Source organism: Corella eumyota, chromosome 1 (genome assembly GCF_963082875.1).
Source record: "Corella eumyota chromosome 1, kaCorEumy4.1, whole genome shotgun sequence".
In the NCBI taxonomy this organism is placed as follows: Eukaryota; Metazoa; Chordata; class Ascidiacea; order Phlebobranchia; family Corellidae; genus Corella; species Corella eumyota.
Window position 1 is genome coordinate 11051515 of NC_137490.1, and position 15860 is coordinate 11067374.

At 30.4% G+C, this 15860-nt stretch overlaps 3 protein-coding genes across 3 annotated transcripts; 1 reads left to right on the forward strand and 2 right to left on the reverse strand.

Moving 5' to 3' along the window:
* Positions 1-4686: 4686 nt before the first annotated feature.
* Positions 4687-10958, forward strand: LOC145761592 (uncharacterized). Its single transcript, XM_082574593.1, has 11 exons — positions 4687-4815; positions 4985-5150; positions 8016-8146; positions 8333-8492; positions 8685-8863; positions 9041-9155; positions 9245-9325; positions 9490-9723; positions 9794-9931; positions 10044-10273; positions 10410-10958. The coding sequence occupies exons 1-11, from the start codon at positions 4782-4784 to the stop codon at positions 10430-10432; spliced, it is 1491 nt and encodes a 496-aa protein (XP_082430719.1). The 5' UTR covers positions 4687-4781; the 3' UTR covers positions 10433-10958.
* A 910-nt stretch (positions 10959-11868) lies between these two features.
* LOC145751483 (uncharacterized) lies at positions 11869-13521 on the reverse strand. The gene is made up of 4 exons (XM_082567655.1): positions 13225-13521; positions 12978-13129; positions 12711-12887; positions 11869-12590 (listed from the first exon to the last, which is right to left on the reverse strand). Exons 1-4 carry the CDS (start codon positions 13465-13467, stop codon positions 12485-12487), a joined length of 678 nt encoding a protein of 225 aa, XP_082423781.1. The 5' UTR covers positions 13468-13521; the 3' UTR covers positions 11869-12484.
* Positions 13522-13933: 412 nt separating this feature from the next.
* Positions 13934-15444, reverse strand: LOC145751475 (eukaryotic translation initiation factor 2 subunit 3-like). The gene has a single exon (XM_082567642.1). The coding sequence runs from the start codon at positions 15348-15350 to the stop codon at positions 13947-13949; it is 1404 nt and encodes a 467-aa protein (XP_082423768.1). The 5' UTR covers positions 15351-15444; the 3' UTR covers positions 13934-13946.
* Between the last annotated feature and the right edge of the window lie 416 nt (positions 15445-15860).

Genomic DNA, 15860 nt, shown 5'->3' on the forward strand with positions numbered 1-15860 from the left:
TTTTGCCAATAGTTTACTGTAGTTTATCATTTTTTTATTAATAAAAACGTAGAAATTTTATTAGTCAAATATTCTCTTATCTGCTATGATTTAAAATTCAAAAAGTTACTCCCTTAATAACTTGCACAGATAACGCGTTTCCTCAGAATTCTGATCGAAATTTAATCGCGAAGAAAAAGTGGGAAGGTCGTTTCATTACATCATTTGTTGGGTGATAAATTACCAGAAAAATGTCAATTTTTTTATTATTAATTTACAGCTGGGAAATAAAATGATAACAGATTTTTTATACTCCCACTAATGGTTTATTAAACATCTATATGTCGCAACAAATAAAATTATTTTGATTTTTTTTTGTGTTTTAATACCGTAATTTAATAATACTAAATTAAGAGTTCCTTCAATAAAGAACAAAGTACTGTAAATATAGCCCTAAATGTGATTTCTAGCAATCTCCCAACATATGCAATAGTGCACGTACACATCACAAGATCATTACATGTTCCACAAAAGAGCAGTTTTGTCACATGCTAAAAATATGTCAGTCACTATGTCTTTAAAGTGACCACACTAACATAAAACCAATATGCGAAAGTTAGACAAGCTGTAAAATGCCGTGGGAAAATATAACGATACTTGTGTTATTTTGATTTTGAACTTGGATTACTGGTGTTGGAAAACACCTCGCCATTTTGCAAACAAAACAATTTTGAAGTTCATTTCCAAGAAGCGTCGAACTTTAATCATTCTAGTTAACCGAAAAACAACAAAACCTAATTTTAACAAATAGTGCTTATGTAACGCCATTTTTACAAATAACTATATTAACTTTTAGATATATATTTTGATTTTGTTTTTTTTACATTTTTTTTCAACGTTTTTGTTTTAGATTTCGTAAGAGGCCGCGACCACCTGTGCTTACTAGGGAGGCATTTAGAAAGCTCAAAATCTGTTTATCAAAAATTTGGGAGTAAGTGATTGTCGTATCAGTAAGAGCATAATAAAAACAGTTCTGTATACAAAAAGCAGTTTTAAATATCGTATAACAGTGTGTATAGTTTCGAAAACAGAATTGTCAGGTTACAAGCTACCTTAGCTGACAAGAATTTTAAATACAGCAATGGAATTTTACAATAATAAACCAGGTAAGCTTTATTTTTGTTTTGTTGAAAGGTGGGACGTACTAAGGTATATAATAATTTAAAACACAATAGTTTTTTTTTATTTTATACATGTAAAAACTTTTTCCAAAAAAAAATTAAAAAAACTTCTTTTTTAATAATTTCTTTCCATCACGTTGAAATGACAGATTTATGTATTTTTATTTAATAAAAGTGTGGTGTTGGGACGCTTTTCAAGCTATCTGCTTAAGGACAAATAAAATGGCAACGGTTCGGTTTAAACCCGAAACCTTATGACATGTGGTCCGCTGGCATAACCGGCACCACGCTACTGGACAACCTAAAAGAAACTTGCCGTTTCTGCTTTTGTTTAATGTATGTCTTAATATTTAAACTAACAATAGTTTTATTATGATAATTTAGAAAGTTGGTGGTGTATATCGAATCTGTTCGTTTTTTCTTGTTTTCTTCAAATTGTATTTTCCGAGAATTCCAAAGAGTTTCGTTGTTGGAAATCAAAATTTAATCCGATAAAGTCTTACAACCATGGTTATTCTCCTACAAACGAGACGGAAATTTGTACTGGGTTAAAGGTAATTAACTACTTAACAGCTTACAGAATAACTTGTTTTATGTAATATTATTTTAATCTGTCAACACATTTTTCTAGTTTTGCCTTAAATGTATTATTAATTTCACAAATATGATGGATCGGATAAAAAGATTATCCCTAATTTTTCATTATAGGTCTGCGAAACAACCTGGCTACAGTCGTATCCTGGATCTGAGGTTCTAATTATCAAACAAGGTATACTAATAAAATTTTTGTATACACGCTGTTTTTTTCATTTGAATTTGTATAAATCATATTTGGTTTTACTTTACCACAAATTTTACTTTTTACATTTGGTTAATATTTTGCTTATGGACTAAATAATGGCAATCGACAATTTTTTTGTATATATCTTTATCCACAATGTGAGAAGGTCGAATGCGCGACGTAAACATAGAGTAACAACAATTATCCCGACCCAGTGTCGAGTTGCCTGTGGCAGTTTGGGATATTATAGATTATAATCACCCTTAGCAGGAATTTATACCGTTTATAGCGCCTTACTCAAGTGCTATACAGCACGCGATCACTAGGGATCGAACCCAGAACCTCACAGTGTAGAAAATGTTCTGATCACACCACGATCCTGTATAAGTAATTTGTACCCATTTTTCAACAAAATGCTAAATATTATTACAAACAATACAAACTAGATCTTTTTTGTGTGTGTATTTTGCTAAACACTTTAAAATGTAAAACTAATGCGTATTAACTATACAGGATGCCAGCCCAGCAGGGGAGATTCGCCATCACAATATCATCTAACCTGCCAAGAAACAGATTGTGTTTCAACCTACACAGAAAAAGAATCAGAATGCCCTTTTGGTAAGCAAGTTCTAAATGATGTGTCATAAATATTAATCTTTGGGTCCTTTAAAGCTTTTTTGGTATAAGCTGGAATAATTTGTAGTTTATGTATATAGGTCCTCAAGCTTTATGCTGCTGCACAACATCATTGTGTAACTCAAATGTTATAGAGTATAACATTAACAATCATCATTGCAGTATTAGTATGAAGTTACCTCCACAAACTACAAGCTTGGCAAGTAAGATTATAGTTTTGTACCACTTATTCAAAAAACTCAATTAATAAAAATATTTTCATTTAACTAATGGTGTCTAAGTTTTTTTTTAACTTTAGATTACATTTTTTTACATTTAATTAACTTGCTTACTTGTTAATTAAATAAACCACATTACCCTATACCCATTGTTAAATGTTTTTCAAAACACTATAATATGCGTTTTAGCAGAATTGCATCATAAGTCAGAACAGGCTTCATATTTGACATTAACATTGATTGTGGGTTCCTTAGCAAATGGAATAATGTTGTTCGGTTGTGGTGTTGTAATTTTAGTGCAACGGTATTCTAAGACAGTAAAAAAGAAACACCGACCCTGCTCAGGTTAAGATAATATGCATTTTAAAATAATTAAGCATTTTTTAAACATCTTAAAACAAAATAAACAAATATTTTAAAAGAAGCATACAAAACAGTAGGCCCAAAATACTATATTTTGATTGTTATTAAAACACTAATATAAAAACTCATTTTTAGAAATCAGTAATGACACTGTTACCTTTAAAGTGTAGGATTTAAGGCAGGTATGTATAAAACTGTTGTAAATAATTCTCTTTCTTTAGTGATTTTTTTTTGCATTTTTTTAGGGAATTGTGGTAATTAATGAGTTATTTTACTTTTGTAGCCAATGGTTACGAATCTTTTGTTCTTTCTTGTGTTTACTTGTATGTTTTTAAACAGTTTTTGTTGTCTTGTTCTTTAATAAAAAACGTAAAGTTGAGCGAGCAGTTTTATTTTTATTATTTTAAACGTAATCTAAACAAAAGAAAGTTTAGTGAATTTTTAAATTTATTTTCACAAAAAAAATGTAAAAAAAAAGATATAAGCTTTAAAATTTAAGTTTTTAAAAAGCGATTAATTACTACCGATTTAATCGCCTGAATTAATATTTGTTTACTCTTAATTTTTCACAAATATCAATCTGTTGTCTTAAACACAAAACTGGATCAAAATTCTTTACGCCGTCACCACAAATTTATAAACTTGCAGCTTTTCTTAATGTTTATGTTGTTGTTGACACCAATATCAAAACAACTTACTGGATTTCGAATTTAATCCACCAAAGATCGATTTGCAAATCAAGTTTTCTTCGAATTACGACCACAAATGTAGCAGTGCAGGATTTTAAGGCATATTTGGCGTGGCAATTTGAGCTTTCTTTGTTTTAAACGGTCAGTAATGCGTCTTGCCTGGCACGCGATTATTTAAAATCAAGATAGAGGTCATTTAGGTCTCATTTAAATAATTTGGGACTTTTCGGAAAAAAAAAATTTTAACGGACATTTTAAGATCTTATTCAAAAAAAAAAAATTTATATTAATATACCAACCATTTAATTTATAACTAAAAATTCAAGCTTTTTTGAAAATACAGGCACGTAAACCTTAATAAATATATATGTATATTTAACATTACGTAATCAACACAATGCTGTCTTTGACTTGCTTAATGTAAAAAAAAAATTTTAAGTTAAATTTAACATCAGAAATTTGAAACACTAAAAATATGCATTTGTCATTATAAAATAACGTAATAGTAAAAGCGTCGGAAAGATGTGCGTAAAACGTCTAGTAATCGTCTGGCCGTTTAAAAAGGCGTGCCATGGCTATATTTACATTTACTATGCCAGTTCTACTTACCGTTACGTAATGTCTGTCTTAAAATAGAAAATGAACAATTAATTATGGCACTTAAGAGTTACAATGAGTTTAAACCACAAATATAGACATAAATTGTATTCCAATCGACTAGTATAACAAAGCAGCCGCAGACAATTTAAAAATGGCGTATTTAGCCAATAGGCAAGAAAAAAGCGATTTTTTTTTATCTTCGCCTCCGTACCAGCCTTTGCTTCGTATTTTGCGCAGTAGATAAATACAGGGACATTTTATACAGTAAGACATTCGTTAAAAAGACTTTTGAACTCGAGAGTAATTTGGATATTTCACGGATATTCTGTTCAAAATGATCCGACTATCGATATGTTGTACGTTGTTCGGTAAGTAATGTGTTTTTGTGGTTAAATATATTCTTAAAAATAAAAATAAATAATAAACTTCTAAAAAAATTGTTTACAACAATAAATTAATTTAAACTTTGTTTTAAAAATTTTGCATTTACGTGAAGACAGTTAAAAATATCTTTTTGATTTTTTAAATATTGTTCAGCAATATTTGCCTGCCTAATAAACACCGCAAAGGGCGAACAGCCCCATGGGTTGAAGTTTTTTGTGGGAAAATGTACCGGGAGCGAGTATTACGCAAAAACTGAAAACTGCTCTCGAGATTTCTTTAAAAATGTCAGAGTTGGGCTACAGAGAGCTCCTAATTGCAGGTATACTTTTTTTAAATTAATTTTTAAAATTTTTAGAAAAAATTGCAAACATTTAAAAAATCGTTTAAATAAAAAACAACTTAAAAACACTTCATAAAAAATTACTCAAATTATTAAATTGCGTGTCAATAAAAAATTTTAAATCTAATTTATAATATGCGAATATTTATATATTTGATGTATTTTTAAAATAAATTTGTTTTTACCTATTTTAAAAAAATAACACATATAAGATCAAAATGTAAAAAGTTAAAAATAAATCCACGAATAAAGAAGGAAATGTATAAAAGATTACACATAAATATTCCAATTTAAGTCGGCTATGTAATTTGGGCGTTTTTAGATGATTCATGGGATGTTTTTTTTAAATAAATTATAATTTTTAAAAAATAATAAAAACAAAGTTATTTTTTTTGTTAAACAAAAATGGATTTAAAGCAATGTTTTTTGCATATTAAAAAAAAATAAAATGATTTTTTAATAAATAAATATTTTTTAAATGACGGTCAATTTTATAAATTTTCTTTAAGTTTTTTAACCAAATATTAAATTAATTTTATTAATCGAAACAAATAATTTTTTGGTACAAAATTTACAAAAATTTAGGCTAACTCCTATATAAGATAAACGGTAAGTGGCAGTATCTTTCTGATATACAGTGTAGCTAAAGTAGTTTCGTCGTTCAAGAATCACAGATTTTAATCTTTTTGTTCAAACAATTGCCAAACAAAGAACATTATTGCAATATAATAGGCGGGCATTTCAACGCTAGGGCCTTAAGGCACAGATGACGATACGTTGTTTAATGTTTATCACTCTGCGGCCCAAATCTAATGATCAAAACTTTCCCCACACGCTTTAAGACAATAACCTAACACTTTAATCCGTAGTTATTAAACCTCGTAGGCTTCAGTTCGTCAATAGAAGTTTGCTTTAAAACATACTTTGTTTGGTATAATCTAAGAAAACCGACCTTCGAAATGCCTTAAATAATGCCATATACGAATTGAATAAACAAACACAACACGATATAACGAAGGTCTCGTCCCCTAAAATATGTGGAATTTCGCACCGTTTTTATTTTTTGAAAATATTTAATTTACGGATTAAGATTAAACAGATTAAAATCCGCATCGATCGAAACGCTGGCACATCAAATTTTAACACTCAAAATGTTATGCGTAAACTTTAAAACAATACCATAATCTTTTTACCCAAAAATCGCAAGTCTCTATGAAATCGGGTTCAATCAATTTGTTTTGGGATCAATTTCAGGTATAAACATTATGCTAAGTTTCTATTCAGTACTACCACAAAGCAAGGTCATCCACAGTGGCAATGTCAATCTTAAATTCATAACTTGTATACAGTGTTTGTTACCAGTAAATATCCCTTCTACGTATAACTTACCCACTTGGTATTAACAAAATATTTAAAATTGCTTTGGTTTAAAACGTTTAACAAAAAAAAAAATAACAAAAAAACGAGTGGTTTTTTGGTTTGCCTTATTTTTTAATCGAATAAAGCATTTTTTGAGTTTTTTTTGCGAACTTTAAAATTTTTTTAATGAACTAATTTTCTGTCTATTAATGTTGAAAATATACATATTAACTTTATACGTGAACAGTATTAAAACATATTTTTTTCTTACAAAAAAAATTTATTTAATTATTTTTATTAAAAAATAAAAAAAAAAAAACGAATCAAAAACCAAAATTTTATTTATCATAAATATTTAAAATATAAAGAGAGTAATATAAACAGATGAATTTAATAATATTAACAATGCAAAGTCGCTAAGCTCTGTTTTTAAACAGCAAAAAACTTTCATATTACCAATTCCAGGTAGCATCAAAATTGACGACAATTGTCAATTGTCAAAGTGACGACATCTTATGTTTAACGACAAACTTGATTTAGAAGCTTAATCGATTTGCCATAATAAACCGCATAAATAATCAGATTAAAGATTCGAATAATGCATTGCACAGTTATAAAACAGCGCCGGATTTAGACCCACGTGTTCGTATAGAAAAAGCTCTTGCGACATAATGAAGCTCCGCACAAACGCCCCTTTATTATTGAGTCCTAAATCAGATATTAAGTTGCGGTTAAGTAGCATCTAGCCCTGCACTTACATCAAATTGAAACACTAAAAGGTTCACTTTTGTATTCTAACGCAAAATTATAAGTTCGACCACAACAATCGACTTATTCTTTTCTCCGGTGATAATGCGGTAATTTAAATATAATATAGAACATTACGTTACTATGTTTACATCCATTGTGTAGTTAATGATTTCTTGCAATGACATTGCTTTTATTGTTTGTGTTATCAAGAAATTTAAATTGGCAAAAAACCTCAAAATATTTTATTTTGGTAAAACGTTATGTAAAAACGTCAGATATTTTTAACTTTGCGTAGGTTTGTTGTTTACAATAATTCAATTGTTGTTTTCTTGAATTTACCCCATTTTGACAAAAATAAATTCGCTAAGGGTTAAAACAATAAACCCAATTGTCTTATGAATACAATTGAAACAATAAAATTAATGTTACATTTCCGAAATTTTTAGTAAATTTGAGCCAATTTTCGTTATCAGATATTTATTATGTAAATGATACGCATTTAATTTGAATGTGGCACGCAAGAAAAAGTCCGAAAATTAACGGAGAGTCAAACCGATTCAATTATTCTGGACAGTTTAAACTTAATTTACATAAAAGATTCGGGAAAAACAAATTTTGTAGATTGACTCTCGTAAATAATACTCTAACAAATATTGGCTATCCTAATTTTAAAAATACATTACTAACTAATAAAAAAATAAATATGTTTTCTAACAACATATTCACATGTTTTAGAGCATTGTATATTGAATTACGGAGTTGTATGGTGGGAGCATTTGATAGCTGTATGGATGGATCTACTTTGGGAAGAATTATTGGCCCCATAAACCGATTGCTGGTTCATAACAATTTTATAAAATTCTTTGGTAAGTTAATATTAAACAACAGTTTTTTTAACCAGTTTTTAGCACTTAGTATTGGATTTGTATAAGATAAACTTTTATTTTCAGGCATCGTTTCATTTATTTTTATATTGCGATTTTTTTCCATTTAAAAATTGTTTTAATGTGTACCTCGAATATTTTGATTTTATTTTAATTTTGTTAACTTAGGCGACGAGAAATTGTGGTGTGAAAACGGAGGCTTAGATATTCCTGAATATATTTACGATGGAACGAATTGTAATCCCCTGTATGCTCACATTACAAGAGATTGTGTGACGTCATATCAATTTGCCTTCAGATCCAATTCTTCACTCTGGAGGTTATGCAGGTAGTTAATATCATTTTTCTTATACAGCATTGTGTTAATAATACTTAAGATTGTTTATAGATGTACACCATAGAAAATACAAATACTTTGACATTCGGTCTAAAGTCAGCACTTTATATCAACAAGATTATACCACATTCTGTTTATTTTAATAACAACAGCAAAGTTTTTTAAATAAATTATTATTCTTAGAGACTACAACGAAGCCAAGATGTGTCTTTACAGAAGTCTTTTGCATCATTGCTCATTCGAAACAAGACCTTTGTCGCAAATGATCGAATTTATGGTCGAACTTGAAACAAACTTTCAGCCGTACTGCCCAAGAAGATACAATAATGGAGTTTACAATCACAAAAGTTTACTTACAGAACGTAAGTTACAGTTTGTAATGTTAAGTGAGCATATAACCCCGACGAATCTTTGCTCATATACAATTTATATTTGCAGTTGGCACTAATGCCAACCTCAACAAATAATTTTCGAACTTCTGTTTGATTTTTACTAAAAAATTATTTGATAACTAAAATTTGTTTCTTTTTTATGTATAGATGTCTGCCCTCCTCGAGCACATGCTGATGTTGTGTTTCTAGCTGACACAAGCGGTGAAACCACCAAGGCGGAATTCGAATCTATGATATCTGTTGTCAGTCGAGTGACTCACCGGTAAGAATTACTATATACAACAACATATCTGAGATTAAAATGTGTAGTATCTATTGTTAAACTTAATTAAAACCAAATCCTTTTCGTAGAATCAAGTTTGGAATATCAGGTATTCGAATCGCTTTTGTGCAATTCCACGAAAGAACGCAAGTTTCAGTCAAACTTAACAGGTTATATATAAGTGTAAAATATAATAAGTCCAATGTAATACCAATATTTGCCCCCTAAAGTGGTTTAAATTATGTAAGAAAGTCTAAGTGGTAGAATACGTTTTATAAATTTCTGAGTAATTGCCGTAACAGTTTGTTCTATAACCATTGTATCATATTAACAGATATCCAAATGTAAGAGTTTTTCGTCGAGGTATCAGACATGTAAATCGAATCTTTACTTACCCAAAACATCGAAGGTACACCGGTAGAGCATTAAATTACTTGTCAGAAAATATATTTGATCGTGAAGGTGATGACGTAGTGATCCGACCCTTTCATACTCCTGTAGTTGTTGCTCTTACTACGGGTGATAGTGCTGATGACGTTGCACCAGCGCTAAAACGTTTACGTGATAGGTACTATAGCACTTCACATTCAGATAGGGCTAAAATGTAACCCAATTTACCAAACATTTAATATTTACAGAAATGTTCATGTAATACGCATGGGACCCAATTTGTTAAATACGTCATCATCGCATGACGTAACAATACATGTGCGAAATACAACAAATTTTGCCAGATTCACTGATGATATTTTAAAAGAATTGTGCCGAGCAGACAGGTGAAAGCAATTTAAAAATGTTCTTAAATTCGTGGAATATCATTTTGGTACAAGATTTTAAATTAAAAGAGTTTTTCTACTTTGATTTTTAAACTTTTAATTTGTCTCTAAGGTTGTACCAAGACGAAGTTGTATCCCGGGCTGAATTTTCAACCCCGCCAAGTGAATTAGGCACATCTAGTACCCCACTACGTTTTTTCAATAGATTTTTCACTGGACAAAATCACTTGCCGTTGTTGTGGTGGCCTAAGGAACTCATGCCAAAAGCATTTACTTTTCCTACCAACGCACAATTAGGAATTGGAACGCAATACAATTTTTTGTATGAGTTTACTGAAGGAGGTAATAAAACATTTTGAATTTATTTTAATTCATTAAACACGTGAAAAAAATTTTAAAATCTTTCTGTAGTTAAGGTTACTAACAAAAAAAAGCATGGCTAATTTTTAGTTGCATTATGTATATTATTTGTGTTTAGATTATCCCGATTACCTTGTCTAATTTACAAACTATAAGAACGTCATTTCAAATACCTATTAAAAACCATTGGTGTATTATTAAACAAGGGGATCAGCCCTTTTGTTTACCTGTGCTGTCAAGCATCAAAGAAAAAGATATAAAATTAGCAAAACACAAGAGGTTCATTCTTCTATTTTGCAAACGAACAAACGTTTGGTCCTAGTTTGTTTGACTTCATTGTGTTCAAAAATTTCGCTCCGAATAGCAAAGTCGCTGTTAAGTTCAAGGCTTTATGACGTCATTTCAACATAATTTATCTCGCCTGCCGTGGTTACTTATTTTTTAAGTTATCGTCTACTATTTTTTACATATCGTTTTACTGATTTTTTTAAATGGATTTTTAATTACATTTAATACAGTATCTGGTTAGTGGTTTTTTATTGCATTGTACATTTGCGAATTTAATTTATCGTTCCCTCATCTTCCTTTTTTGTGCTTTTATCTTTTTTATTTTATTGTCGTATGTGCGTACATGGTGATAGAATTTGAGATTAAAATTTATGTTTTAGATCAACATTTTTATACTATTACGGGTTTACCTAAAAGCTAAAAACTGTAGTAATTAAGTTATGTTATCTAGGCCATTGTTGGAAGTTTTTATCACTTTCACCTTTTATGGGGATAAATTGAAGATATGACGTTAAGATAGCTAACAGCCGATTACAAAGAGTGTAATTACTTTGCCATTCTTGTGATTGACAATAGCAGTAAACCAAAGCAAAAAAATTTTAATTTAGCGTAAAATCTTTCAATTAACTGTAAACCAAACAGGTATTTTACTTGTTTACTGAGTGAAGATCTAAGTGTTAATGTTGCTCACAAATTGAGTGCATGAAACAAAGTAAATCTGATATAAAGGTAGTGACGCACACTGAGTTGTGATAGCGCAATGACACAATTGTAATAAAAAAGATTACAATACAGACAAATCTAAGTTTGATTTTAATCTAATCAAACTTAAATCAGAAAAGAAAAACAGGTGTATCTAAAGTTACACCTTTACATTAACTTCGCCCAGATACTCAAATGCTATCTGCAATACATAATTAACCGGTGGTTAACCAGTTTAATAAATAATAAGTGAACATGTTTGTGTTCTGGTAACAAATAACTTAAAAGGTAGTTTTTACATATCTTTCGCTGGTGGAACTTATATTTTGGGGGGCAAGGGTGTGCTTTGAACTGTCGGCTTAAATAATAAACTATTTGGTCCGAAAGCGCCATGACCATTATATAACTCGGTTAAAGCTTGACAGGCCATACCAATTCTACCGCCTTTCCTCATTAACACAATTACATTTAAGATCCAAACCTACCCAGTAGCGCCATCTTGCGCATTCAAATGATGGCAAATTATCGCAGAAAGCATGGTATTTTCTAGTCAACAATTGAAAACACTTAACGTTTACTGACTTTAATATAATTTTAGCAAGAAAGGCATTTTAGATTTAATAAGAAAATATAACACAGAACATACAAATTCATGTAAATATTAGTTTACATAACTTGAAACAAATAACAAAAGGTGTTTACCCACCTTTGTTACTATTGCACGGAAGTTGATAAAATTGTGCCTGCACAATAGCGAGCAGTGCCGATGTGCAAAAAATACAATAAAAACTAGCTTCTAGATTTAGCAAATCGTTAAATTACACTTAAAACCCAAATATTTACTCAATCTTAAAACATAGGAGAACATAAAATATAATTGACTGACGGTACTTTTTTGCACAAACATTTTAGGTAAACTCAGTGGTAAGTTATATTCTTAACCTAATAGTTGAAAGTTTTTTTGACGGGTTTTAGGATAAGCAATTTTAAATGCCAAAAGAACAAAACAAAAATAATGCTTCAATGGAAAACGTGTGTAAAAACAACCACTCGCTTTTTTAATAATCACATATCGATATACCGCAATGCCGTTTTTCCCTTGGTAAGTTTACCACAGAATAAGGTAATTGTTATAGCAAAAATATATTTAAATATGTAAACACAAAAGCACCTAAGTTGAATGGTTATTCATTGGTTGAATCTTTATGTTGGCAAAGTATTGCTTACTGTTTTGCTGACGGCACTGGTAAAAAGTCGGGATATAAACATAAGCCCAGTTTGCCCACCAGGAATATAACTTACAAGATACCTAAAGAAAACAATTAACATACAAGCATTAGAAGATAAAAGGACAAATGTAAGTAATGTTACATAATCATTTGTTTATGATATTATATATAGACAATAGTAGGTTAACGGCAGTACTTACCAAACTAAAGCAATTATTTGAACAATGGCAGCAATAGCTGTTAATGTTGAACTTTTTAGCCACATTGCAAAATAAAGAGTTGCAAATAGTGAGCCGAAATAAGCTATCGTGAATGGGAGTCTTTCTTTTGTCATTAAATGTTTTGTATGATTCCATGGGCCCCACAAAAAAGAAAAACTATCCAAATATTCCAAAGGAACAGTTTTGTAAAATAAATTTAATATAATTTAACTAAGTTTTTTTATGTTACAATTTTAAAAATTTTACCTGTTAATCATAAACAAACTTCCCATGCTGTAGAGAAGTGCAAATTTTCTAGCCTTTAACAGCAAGAAAGGGGCATACATACTTGCTAAACCAAAACAAAACAGACCTCCGGCAATACAACCAGCAAACCCAAAAAGACGCTGCTTTCGTGACTTAAAAAGTAGCATGAATTAACTATCAAAAGTTTTTTTTAAATATAACAAATAATATTAAACTTAATAAACAACTAGAAAAAAATGCTACATACCAAAGCAGGGCACATGGGGTCTTTTTTAGCTTCAGTAAACCAAGTAGATGATGCTTCATTTTTTTCGGTTTCTTTGCCAAAAACAGATGGCATGGATATGTTGACAGAAGATGGGACCCATGAAAGAAGTCCGGCGGAATCAGACTCATTGTCGGAAGCAGCACTACTCGACGAAATGAATGAAGCCATGTTATTTTGTTTTTTTGAATTTTGCTCAGCAACATAAGCTTGCAAATTAGCCATGTTTTCGTTGGTATATTAAAACAAATTTAAAAAATCCTATCTTAAAATTTTCTAGATTTTCATGTTAAACGAATGCCAGTTAATTTTATTTATAGTAACAAGTGTATATTAAAGAATATTTTTTTAATTTATATACACAATGTAACTTTTTAAATTAGCTGTTGTAAAAGTATCTATGAAAGTTTAAATTTCTGGTTTTGTACAATTTGTTAAATTAAAATTTGTTAAAATAAAAACTACAGATTAGAACATAAACAGAAGAAAATCTATTAAACAATCTAAAGTTTGTTATGATTGTTAAAACAGGTCATCTGTTAAAAAAACATAATTCTCCTTTTTTCTTATTCTGTTTATAAAAAAATTTATTATCCCAACTAAAATTAAATTTTTTTAATTAAAAAGATGTTCTTTGTATATACCATGAATACTTAATCTTCTTTGGTCAAATGACTTGCAAAACACCATAAAAAAACACCAGCTTAATTGCTAACAGGTTTAATTACATATCCGCGTCTTATTTGTCCCCATCCAATTAACCTCCAATGCTTTTCGACTCTCCTGCTTAAAGCAATCTTTTCTCCAACTTCTGTACAGACCGGGTTTGTCAGCATTACCTTTGCAAGATCAGCTTTAATCGCTAACACCCTTCCTCCAGTAGACAATGATCCAATATTTACCATTAAAACCTCATTTTTGGTAAGTTTTTGCACCTTGGCACCTTTTTTGTCACCTTCAGTTTTAACTCCAAGCAATCTTCTCAAAAGAAAGTAAGAAATTTCGATTTCTGTAAATATATCTGGAAGTGACTTAACTTCACCAAGCACATGGCCAACCATACGATCTGCTCGACATAAGGTCGGATCTATTTTAGTACCAGCTCCAATAAGGCCGCCAGGAACAGCATACTGAAGGTCATTGTGCTCGGCAAAAAGGGAAACAATCTTTGAAAGAATAGGTCTAACCTGTAGCTTTCCTTCACTGTCCTTAGCAACAATTCCAGGACGAATTTCAATTTCTTGACCTATTTTAAGTACCCCCTTAAGAATACTTCCTCCAGCAACTCCACCCTTTAAGTCATCGACCTCACATCCTGGTTTGTTTACATCAAAAGAACGTATTACAATCAATCTTGGTTTAGATGTAAAGTCACGTAATGGAATAGGAATTTTTTTTACAATGTACTCACAAACAACCTCAATATTGTATTTTAATTGAGCAGATATGGGAATTATTGATGATCCTTCTGCAACTGTTCCCTGAACAAATTTTAAAATTTGTTGATATTGCTCCTTGGCTTGTTGTTGCGTAACCAAATCAATTTTATTCTGAAGAATAATAATGTGCTTTAACTTCATAATTTCAATTGCAGCAAGATGTTCTGAAGTTTGAGGTTGTGGACAGGTCTCGTTTCCAGCAATTAAAAGTAGTGCTGCATCCATGACAGCAGCGCCATTCAACATGGTTGCCATCAGAATGTCGTGGCCAGGGCAATCAACAAATGATACATGGCGAACTAATTTAAATGGACCATTGGCACCAGGAAAATCGGCTTTAAACTCATCTTCTTTGTTGCTACTACAAGCACAGTAACATTCAGGACGTGGGCCATCAGCTTTGTAGATCTTAGCATTTGCATACCCAAGTTTAATTGTAATATTTCTTTCCAGTTCATTTTTAAATCGAACAGTGTGAACACCAGAAATTGCTTTAACAACCGTTGATTTTCCATGGGCTACATGACCAATTGTCCCAATGTTAATAGTAGCTTGACGACTTATTACTTCAGGTGTTAAAGGTGTTAGTTCTTCTAAATTCAGCTTTGAAATATCCTGCTTTGCCAAATGAGGTTGACCTGTGTTGGGTTCTGTAATTTCCATTACCATTTTCTGAATTAAATACTTATTGACTGTAAAACTTCCAAAAATATAAAATCAAGTTTACAACTATTTCACCAAAATAAAAAATGTTTACAAAAATAACTTTTTACAGAAAAAGGCATGTCTTACAAAGAAGGTTTTAATTGTCTAAAAACCTTTTTGAACCACGCCATTTCACAAAAAAACACTGTCTATTACATCTTATTGAAGCTTATATTCCTGTAGTATGCAGTATGCACATATATTAAACGTGCTAAACGTAAAATCTGTTTTTAGTGATTGCATCATGTTCAGAGTTTCCAAGATTTTTGTGGACAAAGACACAGAATCTTTTTAATCAAAAAAAGGCCGTGACGGTAATGTACCTAAAAAAAATAATAATTTTTTAATTTTTTTAATAAATTCATTTAATATGTGTAAAAAAATTGTCGCAAAAATCCGTTTGTGCGTGTGCGAGCATATAAAACTAAACTAATAAGCCCAAACTAACCTTGTTAGGTAAGTTTCTAAGGTGCG